We start from the raw sequence: 15,000 nt of genomic DNA, 5'->3' as shown, positions 1-15,000 counted from the left end.
AGGTATGACCAGTGGTACAGGTATGACCAGTAGTACAGGTGTGACCAGTGGTACAGGTATGACCAGTAGTACAGGTATAATCAGTAGTACAGGTGTGACCAGTAGTACAGGTATGACCAGTGGTACAGGTATGACTAGTGGTACAGGTATGACCAGTGGTACAGGTATGACCAGTAGTACAGGTATGACCAGTAGTACAGGTGTGACCAGTAGTACAGGTATGACCAGTGGTACAGGTGTGACCAGTAGTACAGGTATGACCAGTGGTACAGGTATGACCAGTAGTACAGGTATGACCAGTAGTACAGGTGTGACCAGTAGTACAGGTATGACCAGTGGTACAGGTATGACCAGTAGTACAGGTATGACCAGTAGTACAGGTATGACCAGTGGTACAGGTGTGACCAGTAGTACAGGTATGACCAGTAGTACAGGTATGACCAGTGGTACAGGTATGACCAGTGGTACAGGTATGACCAGTGGTACAGGTATGACCAGTAGTACAGGTATGACCAGTAGTACAGGTATGACCAGTGGTACAGGTATGACCAGTAGTACAGGTGTGACCAGTAGTACAGGTGTGACCAGTAGTACAGGTATGACCAGTGGTACAGGTATGACCAGTAGTACAGGTATGACCAGTAGTACAGGTGTGACCAGTAGAACAGGTATGACCAGTAGTACAGGTATGACCAGTAGAACAGGTGTGACCAGTAGAACAGGTGTGACCAGTAGAACAGGTATGACCAGTAGTACAGGTGTGACCAGTAGAACAGGTATGACCAGTAGAACAGGTATGACCAGTAGAACAGGTATGACCAGTAGAACAGGTATGACCAGTAGAACAGGTATGACCAGTAGAACAGGTATGACCAGTAGAACAGGTATGACCAGTAGTACAGGTGTGACCAGTAGAACAGGTGTGACCAGTAGTACAGGTGTGACCAGTAGAACAGGTATGACCAGTAGAACAGGTATGACCAGTTGAACAGGTATGACCAGTAGAACAGGTATGACCAGTAGAACAGGTATGACCAGTTGAACAGGTATGACCAGTAGAACAGGTATGACCAGTTGAACAGGTATGACCAGTAGAACAGGTATGACCAGTAGTACAGGTATGACCAGTAGTACAGGTATGACCAGTAGAACAGGTGTGACCAGTAGAACAGGTGTGACCAGTAGTATAGGTATGACGAGTGGTACAGGTATGACCAGTAGTACAGGTATGACCAGTAGTACAGGTATGACCAGTAGAACAGGTGTGACCAGTAGAACAGGTGTGACCAGTAGTACAGGTATGACCAGTAGTACAGGTATGACCAGTAGTACAGGTATGACCAGTAGTACAGGTGTGACCAGTAGTACAGGTATGACCAGTAGTACAGGTATGACCAGTAGTACAGGTGTGACCAGTAGTACAGGTATGACCAGTAGAACAGGTATGACCAGTAGTACAGGTATGACCAGTAGTACAGGTATGACCAGTAGTACAGGTATGACCAGTAGTACAGGTATGACCAGTAGTACAGGTGTGACCAGTAGTACAGGTATGACCAGTAGAACAGGTGTGACCAGTAGTACAGGTATGACCAGGAACTGGGAGATGCTGGCTGGCCTTGTTCCTTGCAGCGACTGGGATCATGAAATTAGACACCCGCCCTCTCTGTCCTTCACCTCTGGGAGACGTTAAGAAACACGATCAGGCTTTATTCATCTGATCAAACCCTCCTATCAGACAGACGGGGCCAGCAGGGGGTCAGTTTTACCTAACTACTTCTCCATGACGTCTACACCAGGCAGCATGCCACGTCCACACAGATGATCCATTATACTGACCAGATACTCAAGTGGCCGCTCTAACAATGACAATAAATGTATTAGAAGTATAGAAGTAGGCAAGATCAAGTGGGACCGATCTAGCCAATGAGAGGGCAGATATACGTGTGAACTACAGGTATAGAGTGTTCTATTCGATCAATCAAGCCTCATGTAATCAAATAAGCCATCACAGGTTTTGTTGACGAAATTCGACACTCTCATTGACCTCCATATAAAAAGTCCTTGCTTGGGGAGGGAACAGGTGTGTGTGTGTCCCCCCATTGTGTAAAAACAATAATAAATAAACCCCCCCTGCTTGAGGAGACACGTTTTGGGCCCAGTTTATCCCTTTCACTTCGATCTCTTCCTCTCTGTCGTCAGCGACCATTTTGTGTCCAATTGTTGATGATGAAAGGTCAAAGGTCAGGGATCATATCAGGCTATAGTCTAGTCGACAGATTCTAGCAGACGCATAAAACTTACCCCCCTTAAGTTATGAAATATAACCTGTCTGGAGATGATTATCCAAATCTTCCTGGATGATACTAATGTCCCCGCCCCTGTCCCGCCCCCGCCCCGCTCCCTTAAGTTATGAAATATAACCTGTCTGGAGATGATTATCCAAATCTTCCTGGATGATACTAATGTCTCCGCCCCCGCCCCGCCCCCGTCCCGCCCCCTTCACAGATAGCAGCAGCGTTGTGGTGGTATTTCGTCTCTAAAGGAGTAGAGTACCTGGACACGGTGTTCTTCATCCTGAGGAAGAAGTTTAACCAGGTCAGCTTCCTACACGTCTACCACCACTGCTCCATGTTCACCCTCTGGTGGATCGGCATCAAGTGGGTCGCTGGAGGACAGTGTGAGTATCCCATCTACTCGTCTGTTTTACTTAACCCTGCAACTTCCTTTGGGTCGCTGGCGGACAGTGTGAGTATCCCCTCTACTCGTCTGTTTTACTTAACCCTGCAACTTCCTTTGGGTCGCTGGCGGACAGTGTGAGTATCCCATCTACTTGTCTTCCTTTGGGTCGCTGGAGGACAGTGTGAGTATCCCCTCTACTCGTCTGTTTTACTTAACCCTGCAACTTCCTTTGGGTCGCTGGCGGACAGTGTGAGTATCCCCTCTACTCGTCTGTTTTACTTAACCCTGCAACTTCCTTTGGGTCGCTGGCGGACAGTGTGAGTATCCCCTCTACTTGTCTTCCTTTGGGTCGCTGGCGGACAGTGTGAGTATCCCCTCTACTTGTCGTCCTTTGGGTCGCTGGAGGACAGTGTGAGTATCCCCTCTACTTGTCTTCCTTTGGGTCGCTGGAGGACAGTGTGAGTATCCCCTCTACTTGTCTTCCTTTGGGTCGCTGGAGGACAGTGTGAGTATCCCCTCTACTTGTCTTCCTTTGGGTCGCTGGCGGACAGTGTGAGTATCCCCTCTACTCGTCTTCCTTTGGGTCGCTGGAGGACAGTGTGAGTATCCCCTCTACTTGTCTTCCTTTGGGTCGCTGGCGGACAGTGTGAGTATCCCCTCTACTTGTCTTCCTTTGGGTCGCTGGAGGACAGTGTGAGTATCCCCTCTACTTGTCTTCCTTTGGGTCGCTGGAGGACAGTGTGAGTATCCCCTCTACTTGTCTTCCTTTGGGTCGCTGGAGGACAGTGTGAGTATCCCATCTACTTGTCTTCCTTTGGGTCGCTGGAGGACAGTGTGAGTATCCCATCTACTTGTCTTCCTTTGGGTCGCTGGAGGACAGTGTGAGTATCCCATCTACTTGTCTTCCTTTGGGTCGCTGGAGGACAGTGTGAGTATCCCATCTACTTGTCTTCCTTTGGGTCGCTGGAGGACAGTGTGAGTATCCCCTCTACTTGTCTTCCTTTGGGTCGCTGGAGGACAGTGTGAGTATCCCCTCTACTTGTCTTCCTTTGGGTCGCTGGAGGACAGTGTGAGTATCCCCTCTACTTGTCTTCCTTTGGGTCGCTGGAGGACAGTGTGAGTATCCCCTCTACTTGTCTTGCTTTGGGTCGCTGGAGGACAGTGTGAGTATCCCATCTACTTGTCTTCCTTTGGGTCGCTGGAGGACAGTGTGAGTATCCCATCTACTTGTCTTCCTTTGGGTCGCTGGAGGACAGTGTGAGTATCCCCTCTACTCGTCTTCCTTTGGGTCGCTGGAGGACAGTATGAGTATCCCCTCTACTTGTCTGTTTTTATATACTTAACACAGCAATTTCCTTTTTTAGAAAAAAGGAATCTCTTCTTCTGCGTTGAACTGTAGCCCAAAGCAGAAACGTGTTACGTTCCCTTTTATTAGAAATTCATGCGTTATTGGTAATTTGGTAATGGACCTCATTATCTGATGGGTTTCCCCTCTCCCTCCCTCCTTTGCAGCATTCTTTGGTGCACACATGAACGCAGCCATCCATGTCCTGATGTATCTGTACTATGGGCTGGCCTCCTTTGGACCCAAGATCCAGAAGTACCTGTGGTGGAAGAAGTACCTGACTGTCATACAGATGGTAAGAGATCCGTTTACAGTAACTTGATTCAGATGGATTTACAGTAAAGTCAGTCTAACTTGATTCAGATGGATTTACAGTAAAGTCAGTCTAACTTGATTCAGATGGATTTACAGTAAAGTCAGTCTGACTTGATTCAGATGGATTTACAGTAAAGTCAGTCTAACTTGATTCAGATGGATTTACAGTAAAGTCAGTCTAACTTGATTCAGATGGATTTACAGTAAAGTCAGTCTAACTTGATTCAGCTGGATTTACAGTAAAGTCAGTCTAACTTGATTCAGATGGATTTACAGTAAAGTCAGTCTAACTTGATTCAGATGGATTTACAGTAAAGTCAGTCTAACTTGATTCAGATGGATTTACAGTAAAGTCAGTCTAACTTGATTCAGATGGATTTACAGTAAAGTCAGTCTTAACTTGATTCAGATGGATTTACAGTAAAGTCAGTCTTAACTTGATTCAGATGGATTTACAGTAAAGTCAGTCTAACTTGATTCAGATGGATTTACAGTAAAGTCAGTCTTAACTTGATTCAGATGGATTTACAGTAAAGTCAGTCTAACTTGATTCAGATGGATTTACAGTAAAGTCAGTCTAACTTGATTCAGATGGATTTACAGTAAAGTCAGTCTAACTTGATTCAGATGGATTTACAGTAAAGTCAGTCTAACTTGATTCAGATGGATTTACAGTAAAGTCAGTCTAACTTGATTCAGAGGGATTTACAGTAAAGTCAGTCTAACTTGATTCAGATGGATTTACAGTAAAGTCAGTCTAACTTGATTCAGATGGATTTACAGTAAAGTCAGTCTAACTTGATTCAGATGGATTTACAGTAAAGTCAGTCTAACTTGATTCAGATGGATTTACAGTAAAGTCAGTCTAACTTGATTCAGATGGATTTACAGTAAAGTCAGTCTTAACTTGATTCAGATGGATTTACAGTAAAGTCAGTCTAACTTGATTCAGATGGATTTACAGTAAAGTCAGTCTAACTTGATTCAGATGGATTTACAGTAAAGTCAGTCTAACTTGATTCAGATGGATTTACAGTAAAGTCAGTCTTAACTTGATTCCGATGGATTTACAGTAAAGTCAGTCTAACTTGATTCAGATGGATTTACAATAAAGTCAGTCTAACTTGATTCAGATGGATTTCAGTTAAGTCAGTCATGGCGTTATGTCATATCATAACTACTGGGTTGCTGGACTATTCGGTTAGTGAACCTCGAAGGTCGAAGCTGGTCATCTTCTCTAACCTGGAGAGATCATGAAGTACAGCTGGGTCTTCTTCTCTACCTGGAGAGATCATGAAAACCAGCTGGTCATCTTCTCTACCTGGAGAGATCATGAAAACCAGCTGGGTCTTCTTCTCTACCTGGAGAGATCATGAAAACCAGCTGGTCATCTTCTCTACCTGGAGAGATCATGAAAACCAGCTGGTCTTCTTCTCTACCCTGGAGAGATCATGAAAACCAGCTGGTCTTCTTCTCTACCCTGGAGAGATCATGAAAACCAGCTGGTCTTCTTCTCTACCCTGGAGAGATCATGACGTACAGCTGGGTCTTCTTCTCTACCTGGAGAGATCATGAAAACCAGCTGGTCTTCTTCTCTACCTGGAGAGATCATTAAAACCAGCTTGTCATCTTCTCTACCTGGAGAGATCATGGAAACCAGCTGGTCATCTTCTCTACCTGGAGAGATCATGAAAACCAGCTGGGTCTTCTTCTCTACCTGGAGAGATCATGAAAACCAGCTTGGTCTTCTTCTCTACCTGGAGAGATCATGAAAACCAGCTGGTCATCTTCTCTACCCTGGAGAGATCATGAAGTACAGCTGGGTCTTCTCTACCTGGAGAGATCATGAAAACCAGCTGGTCTTCTTCTCTACCTGGAGAGATCATGAAAACCAGCTGGTCATCTTCTCTACCTGGAGAGATCATGAAAACCAGCTGGGTCTTCTTCTCTACCTGGAGAGATCATGAAAACCAGCTGGTCATCTTCTCTACCTGGAGAGATCATGGAAACCAGCTGGTCATCTTCTCTACCTGGAGAGATCATGAAAACCAGCTGGGTCTTCTTCTCTACCTGGAGAGATCATGAAAACCAGCTGGGTCTTCTTCTCTACCTGGAGAGATCATGAAAACCAGCTGGTCTTCTTCTCTACCCTGGAGAGATCATGAAAACCAGCTGGTCTTCTTCTCTACCCTGGAGAGATCATGAAAACCAGCTGGTCTTCTTCTCTACCTGGAGAGATCATGAAAACCAGCTGGTCATCTTCTCTACCTGGAGAGATCATGAAAACCAGCTGGTCATCTTCTCTACCTGGAGAGATCATGAAAACCAGCTGGGTCATCTTCTCTACCTGGAGAGGTCATGGAAACCAGCTGGTCATCTTCTCTACCTGGAGAGATCATGAAAACCAGCTGGGTCTTCTTCTCTACCTGGAGAGATCATGAAAACCAGCTGGGTCTTCTTCTCTACCTGGAGAGATCATGAAAACCAGCTGGTCTTCTTCTCTACCTGGAGAGATCATGAAAACCAGCTGGTCTTCTTCTCTACCTGGAGAGATCATGAAAACCAGCTGGTCTTCTTCTCTACCTGGAGAGATCATGAAAACCAGCTGGTCTTCTTCTCTACCTGGAGAGATCATGAAAACCAGCTGGTCTTCTTCTCTACCTGGAGACATCATGAAAACCAGTTGGGTCATCTTCTCTACCTGGAGACATCATGAAAACCAGTTGGGTCATCTTCTCTACCTGGAGACATCATGAAAACCAGTTGGGTCATCTTCTCTACCTGGAGACATCATGAAAACCAGCTGGGTCTTCTCTACCTGGAGAGATCATGAAAACCAGCTGGTCTTCTTCTCTACCTGGAGAGATCATGAAAACCAGCTGGTCATCTCCTCTACCTGGAGAGATCATGAAAACCAGAAAGTTTGTGTCTTACCTTCTTCCCTCAGATTGCCTTCTACATGTCCACAGTTGAATAGCCCTGTCGTATTGTACTGAGCAATTAGAGAAGAAATCAGACCCCTTTGACTTATTCCACATTTTGTTACGTTACAACGTTTTTTCCCCGACTCATCAATCTACTCACAATATCTCAGACAGGACGGAGCGGGGGTGGTGGTGGGGGGCAAGGTGGAGGTAAAGGAGAGGTCATCGGGGGTGGACAACGGGAATGGAAGGAGAAAGAGGAAGGGGAGGGCCAAGAGGGATTAGACGGAGGGGTGTAGGGCTGAAGGAGGCTGGCACTAACAGGCCTGCTGTTTAATCTTGGTATACCTCCCACATAGCACCCTATTCCCTATACAGCACATGACTTGAGGGGAGGGGTGTAGGGCTGAAGGAGGCTGGCACCCTATTCCCTATACAGCACATGACTTGAGGGGAGGGGTGTAGGGCTGAAGGAGGCTGGCACCCTATTCCCTATACAGCACATGACTTGAGGGGAGGGGTGTAGGGCTGAAGGAGGCTGGCACCCTATTCCCTATACAGCACATGACTTGAGGGGAGGGGTGTAGGGCTGAAGGAGGCTGTCACCCTATTCCCTATACAGCACATGACTTGAGGGGAGGGCTGTAGGGCTGAAGGAGGCTGGCACCCTATTCCCTATACAGCACATGACTTGAGGGGAGGGCTGTAGGGCTGAAGGAGGCTGGCACCCTATTCCCTATACAGCACATGACTTGAGGGGAGGGGTGTAGGGCTGAAGGAGGCTGGCACCCTATTCCCTATACAGCACATGACTTGAGGGGAGGGGTGTAGGGCTGAAGGAGGCTGGCACCCTATTCCCTATACAGCACATGACTTGAGGGGAGGGGTGTAGGGCTGAAGGAGGCTGGCACCCTATTCCCTATACAGCACATGACTTGAGGGGAGGGGTGTAGGGCTGAAGGAGGCTGGCACCCTATTCCCTATACAGCACATGACTTGAGGGGAGGGGTGTAGGGCTGAAGGAGGCTGGCACCCTATTCCCTATACAGCACATGACTTGTAGGTGAAAAAAACAGGTTTTTAGACATTTTTGAAAATGTTTTTTTTTTTTTACGGAAATTTGTCACACCTGTATTTGGGGGAGTTTCTCCCATTCTTCTCTGCAGAATCCTCTCCAGCTCTTGTCAGGTTGGATGGGGAGCATCGCTGCACAGATATTTTCAGGTCTCTCCATAGATGTTCGATCGGGTTCAAGTCCGGGCTCTGATTGGGCCTGATTGGGCCACTCAAGGACGTTCAGAGACTTGTCCCGAAGCCACTCCTGCCTCTGTGTGCTAAGTGTTGTTGTCCTGTTGGGAGGTGAACCTTCACCCCAGTCTGAGGTCCTGAGAGCTCTGGAGCAGATTGTCATCAAGGATCTCTCTGTACTTTGCTCCGTTCATCTTTCCCTCGATCCTGACTAGTCTCCCAGTCCCTGCTGCTGAAAAACATCCCCGCAGGGCATTTTCACTTAGGGGTGTACTCACTTTTGTTGCCAGCGGTTTAGACATTAATGCCTGTGTGTTGAGTTATTTTGAGGGGACAACAAATTTACACTGTTATACAAGCTGTACACTCACTACTTTACATTGTAGCAAAGTGTCCTTTCTTCAGTGTTGTCACATGAAAAGATACACTCAAATATTTACAAAAAAAATGTGAGGGGTGTACTCACTTTTGTGATATACTGTATGTCACTATGGGGTATTATGTATAGATTGATAGATTGATAAGGCACATGTTTTTTTAATTTAATCAATTTTAGAATAAGGCTGTAACGTAACAAAATGTTTTAAAAGTCAAGGGGTCTGAATACTTTCCCAGAATGCCCTGTAATATAATAAACTGATCCCTCTGTCTCTACCTCAGGTCCAGTTCCATGTTACTTTCCCAGAAGCCCCTGTAATATAATAAACTGATCCCTCCCTCTGTCTCTACCTCAGGTCCAGTTCCATGTTACTTTCCCAGAAGGCCCTGTAATATAATAAACTGATCCCTCCCTCTGTCTCTACCTCAGGTCCAGTTCCATGTTACTTTCCCAGAAGGCTCTGTAATATAATAAACTGATCCCTCCCTCTGTCTCTACCTCAGGTCCAGTTCCATGTTACTTTCCCAGAAGGCCCTGTAATATAATAAACTGATCCCTCCCTCTGTCTCTACCTCAGGTCCAGTTCCATGTTACTTTCCCAGAAGGCCCTGTAATATAATAAGGTTTAAACTGATCCCTCTGTCTCTACCTCAGGTCCAGTTCCATGTTACTTTCCCAGAATGCCCTGTAATATAATAAACTGACCCCTCTGTCTCTACCTCAGGTCCAGTTCCATGTTACTTTCCCAGAAGGCCCTGTAATATAATAAACTGATCCCTCCCTCTGTCTCTACCTCAGGTCCAGTTCCATGTTACTTTCCCAGAAGGCCCTGTAATATAATAAACTGATCCCTCCCTCTGTCTCTACCTCAGGTCCAGTTCCATGTTACTTTCCCAGAAGGCCCTGTAATATAATAAACTGATCCCTCTGTCTCTACCTCAGGTCCAGTTCCATGTTACTTTCCCAGAAGGCCCTGTAATATAATAAACTGATCCCTCCCTCTGTCTCTACCTCAGGTCCAGTTCCATGTTACTTTCCCAGAAGGCTCTGTAATATAATAAACTGATCCCTCCCTCTGTCTCTACCTCAGGTCCAGTTCCATGTTACTTTCCCAGAAGGCCCTGTAATATAATAAACTGATCCCTCCCTCTGTCTCTACCTCAGGTCCAGTTCCATGTTACTTTCCCAGAAGGCCCTGTAATATAATAAGGTTTAAACTGATCCCTCTGTCTCTACCTCAGGTCCAGTTCCATGTTACTTTCCCAGAATGCCCTGTAATATAATAAACTGACCCCTCTGTCTCTACCTCAGGTCCAGTTCCATGTTACTTTCCCAGAAGGCCCTGTAATATAATAAACTGATCCCTCCCTCTGTCTCTACCTCAGGTCCAGTTCCATGTTACTTTCCCAGAAGGCCCTGTAATATAATAAACTGACCCCTCTGTCTCTACCTCAGGTCCAGTTCCATGTTACTTTCCCAGAAGGCCCTGTAATATAATAAACTGATCCCTCTGTCTCTACCTCAGGTCCAGTTCCATGTCACCATCGGCCACACTGCTCTGTCCCTCTACATGGACTGTGAGTTCCCCCACTGGATGCACTATGCCCTTATCTGCTACGCCCTCACCTTCATCGCCCTGTTCGGTAACTTCTACTACCAGACGTACCGCCGCACGCCGCGCCAACCCAGGGAGCCCAAGGCCGCCAAGGCTCTGTCTAACAACGGGGTCTCCAACGGGCTGTTCAAGGGACTGGGGAACGGAGCGGGGGTGGGGGTGGTGGTGGGGGGCAAGGTGGAGGTAAAGGAGAGGTCATCGGGGGTAGACAACGGGAATGGAAGGAGAAAGAGGAAGGGGAGGGCCAAGAGGGATTAGACGGAGGGGAGGGGTGTAGGGCTGAAGCAGGCTGGCACTAACAGGCCTTGCTGTTTAATCTTATTATACCTCCCACATAGCACCCTATTCCCTATACAGCACATGACTTGTAGGTGAAGGTGTGGTAAGAGGCTGGAGTCTATTCCATTTCAATTCAGTCAATCTAATGACATTCAAAATGTCCCATTTTCCTCATTGGCTTTGATTGGGGAAAATGTGAATTTCAGTTAACTTTCTGCGTTTGGCTGAATTGAAAGGGAAACGACCCTGGTAAGAGGTCGCGGCGTGTCCATGGTGACCGTCATTACAACTAATCCAACGTTCAGTAGTTTCTGGTCTGGAAAACAATAAACAATCAACATGTTCTCTCTCTGTACTGCAGTGTTGAGGTTTGTAGCTAGCTAGCTAACCGACTGGTTTGTAGCTAGCTAAGCGACTGGTTTGTAGCTAGCTAAACCACTGGTTTGTAGCTAGATAACTCACTGGTTTGTAGCTAGCTGATTTACTGGTGTTTAACTAGCTGATTCATTGCTTTGAAGCTAGCTAACTCACTGGTTTGTAGCTAGCTGATTCAATGGTGTTAGCTGATTCACTGGTGTTTAGCTAACTAACCCACTGGTTTGTAATTAGCTAACTCGTTGATTCACTAGTTTGTAGCTAGCTGATTCACTGGTTTGTAGCTAGCTGATTCACTGGTTTGTAGCTAGCTAACCCACTGGTTTGTTGCTAGCTGATTCCCTGGTTTGTAGCTAGCTAACCCACTGGTTTGTTGCTAGCTGATTCCCTGGTGTGTAGCTAGCTAACCCACTGGTAACAGTTACACTGCTATCTAGAGACAGGAACACACCACACACGTAGTTTAAACATTCAATGTGTACGTACGCCTTTTAAAGAATATGACTTACTCATACTGTCATTTTTGTCCTTTGTCCAGATTTGTTGATTCATATTATGTGAGGTAGGCCATTGAATTCTTCAGCCCACTCACACTGTTGCCATAGGCAGAGAGAGAGATAGAGATCGGTCAGTTTACATGCCCCGTAAATGTTGTAATGGTTCATTTTTATCAATAAGACAGACTCAGCCGTTGGCAATCCTAGCCACATATTGAGATTGCATTAAAAAAAAATTGAGCTCTTGAAAAGCAAGCTAAGCTTTATCCAATTACAACTTGGCCAGTTAGACTTGTTTACTGTACATGCTAATAAAAAAACATCACTCATTATTATTATTAGAAGTGACATTCGGTTAGAGACAGCGGAATCTAGAAGAGACAGTGGAATCTAGAAGTGACATTCGGTTAGAGACAGCGGAATCTAGAAGCGACATTCGGTTAGAGACAGCGGAATCTAGAAGCGACATTCGGTTAGAGACAGCGGAATCTAGAAGAGACAGCGGAATCTAGAAGAGACAGCGGAATCTAGAAGAGACAGCGGAATCTAGAAGAGACAGTGGAATCTAGAAGTGACATTCGGTTAGAGACAGTGGAATCTAGAAGCGACATTTGGTTAGAGACAGTGGAATCTAGAAGAGACATTAGGTTAGAGACAGTGGAATCTAGAAGAGACAGTGGAATCTAGAAGTGACATTCGGTTAGAGACAGTGGAATCTAGAAGCGACATTCGGTTAGAGACAGTGGAATCTAGAAGAGACAGTGGAATCTAGAAGTGACATTCGGTTAGAGACAGTGGAATCTAGAAGAGACAGTGGAATCTAGAAGAGACAGTGGAATCTAGAAGAGACAGTGGAATCTAGAAGTGACATTCGGTTAGAGACAGTGGAATCTAGAAGCGACATTCGGTTAGAGACAGTGGAATCTAGAAGAGACATTCGGTTAGAGACAGTGGAATCTAGAAGAGACATTGGAATCTAGAAGTGACATTCGGTTAGAGACAGTGGAATCTAGAAGTGACATTCGGTTAGAGACAGTGGAATCTAGAAGTGACATTCAGTTAGAGACAGTGGAATCTAGAAGAGACATTAGGTTAGAGACAGTGGCATCTAGAAGCGACATTCGGTTAGAGGCAGTGGAATCTAGAAGTGACATTCGGTTCGAGACAGTGGAATCTAGAAGAGACATCGGTTAGAGACAGTGGAATCTAGAAGCGACATCCAGTTAGAGACAGTGGAATCTAGAAGAGACATTAGGTTAGAGACAGTGGAATCTGGAAGAGACAGTGGAATCTAGAAGAGACATCGGTTAGAGGCAGTGGAATCTAGAAGCGACATTCGGTTAGAGACAGTGGAATCTAGAAGAGACATTCGGTTAGAGACAGTGGAATCTAGAAGAGACATTAGGTTAGAGACAGTGGAATCTAGAAGAGACATTCGGTTAGAGACAGTGGAATCTAGAAGAGACATTAGGTTAGAGACAGTGGAATCTAGAAGAGACATCGGTTAGAGACAGTGGAATCTAGAAGAGACATTAGGTTAGAGACAGTGGAATCTAGAAGCGACATTAGGTTAGAGACAGTGGAATCTAGAAGAGACATCGGTTAGAGACAGTGGAATCTAGAAGAGACATTAGGTTAGAGACAGTGGAATCTAGAAGAGACATCGGTTAGAGACAGTGGAATCTAGAAGAGACATTCGGTTAGAGACAGTGGAATCTAGAAGAGACATTAGGTTAGAGACAGTGGAATCTAGAAGAGACATTCGGTTAGAGACAGTGGAATCTAGAAGAGACATCGGTTAGAGACAGTGGAATCTAGAAGAGACATTCGGTTAGAGACAGTGGAATCTAGAAAAGACATTCGGTTAGAGACAGTGGAATCTAGAAGCGACATTCGGTTAGAGGCAGTGGAATCTAGAAGCGACATTTGGTTAGAGGCAGTGGAATCTAGAAGCGACATTTGGTTAGAGGCAGTGGAATCTAGAAGAGACATTCGGTTAGAGACAGTGGAATCTAGAAGAGACATTAGGTTAGAGACAGTGGAATCTAGAAGAGACATCGGTTAGAGACAGTGGAATCTAGAAGAGACATTCGGTTAGAGACAGTGGAATCTAGAAGAGACATTCGGTTAGAGACAGTGGAATCTAGAAGCGACATTCGGTTAGAGACAGTGGAATCTAGAAGAGACAGTGGAATCTAGAAGAGACATTAGGTTAGAGACAGTGGAATCTAGAAGAGACATTAGGTTAGAGACAGTGGAATCTAGAAGTGACATTCGGTTAGAGACAGTGGAATCTAGAAGAGACATTAGGTTAGAGACAGTGGAATCTAGAAGTGACATTCGGTTAGAGACAGTGGAATCTAGAAGAGACATTAGGTTAGAGACAGTGGAATCTAGAAGTGACATTCGGTTAGAGACAGTGGAATCTAGAAGAGACATTCGGTTAGAGACAGTGGAATCTAGAAGAGACATTAGGTTAGAGACAGTGGAATCTAGAAGTGACATTCGGTTAGAGACAGTGGAATCTAGAAGAGACATTCGGTTAGAGACAGTGGAATCTAGAAGAGACATTAGGTTAGAGACAGTGGAATCTAGAAGAGACATCGGTTAGAGACAGTGGAATCTAGAAGAGACATTCGGTTAGAGACAGTGGAATCTAGAAGAGACATTCGGTTAGAGACAGTGGAATCTAGAAGTGACATTCGGTTAGAGACAGTGGAATCTAGAAGCGACATTTGGTTAGAGGCAGTGGAATTTTGTCCGAAATGTTTTCTTGTTTTTTTCTTTCACTGTTCTGTCCTGGTTGCCTCCACATACAATATCACTAGTTGTCTTACTCAGTGAACGCGGAGCTGCTGAGCAGAGCCAAGTAGACATACAGTAACTGTGAAGACGCCGCTAATGGAATTTCAGGGCAAATCAAACAACTAGTCAACTGGGAGACGCTGTTTTATCAACCAATCAAATCGAATGATCGATTTGCTGGATTGATTTGATACGCTGTTCAGGCAATATCAGCTGGTCAATGTGTTTAGTTGGTGTACTGTATATACTGCTTACTGAAGGACCGTAGGCTCTACCTAACCGTGACACGTGTAGAGTACAACACGACACAGTCTACTGAGAGCAGCAAATTCAACCATGGTGTCACGCCATGTAATAAGATGTTATATCTTGTTTTTTTAAATTGATTTTTATTGTTCCTGTCTTAAATATAAATAGTTGTTTTCTCTTCTTCTGAATGGCAAAGTGCTTGTCTGTGTTTTAGTGTTCTTGAAGACTTGTTTTATTTGTATATTATTGCGTGTTGTATATATTAAACGCTGTGCGATTTTGTAAAT

The 15,000-nt window shown here is 45.3% G+C and overlaps 1 protein-coding gene across 1 annotated transcript; it reads left to right on the top strand.

The window, feature by feature from the left end:
- The first annotated feature begins 3,927 nt into the window (after positions 1 to 3,927).
- On the top strand, positions 3,928 to 10,766 carry LOC127920291 (elongation of very long chain fatty acids protein 4-like). The gene is made up of 3 exons (XM_052504221.1): positions 3,928 to 3,939; positions 4,195 to 4,322; positions 10,419 to 10,766. The coding sequence occupies exons 2-3, from the start codon at positions 4,212 to 4,214 to the stop codon at positions 10,764 to 10,766; spliced, it is 459 nt and encodes a 152-aa protein (XP_052360181.1). The 5' UTR covers positions 3,928 to 3,939; positions 4,195 to 4,211.
- Positions 10,767 to 15,000: the final 4,234 nt, after the last annotated feature.

The sequence above is a fragment of the Oncorhynchus keta genome, unplaced genomic scaffold (genome assembly GCF_023373465.1).
Source record: "Oncorhynchus keta strain PuntledgeMale-10-30-2019 unplaced genomic scaffold, Oket_V2 Un_contig_18846_pilon_pilon, whole genome shotgun sequence".
Classification (NCBI taxonomy): Eukaryota; Metazoa; Chordata; class Actinopteri; order Salmoniformes; family Salmonidae; genus Oncorhynchus; species Oncorhynchus keta.
The sequence above is the reverse complement of the archived record's forward strand: the minus strand, read 5'-3'. Positions and strand labels throughout refer to the sequence as shown.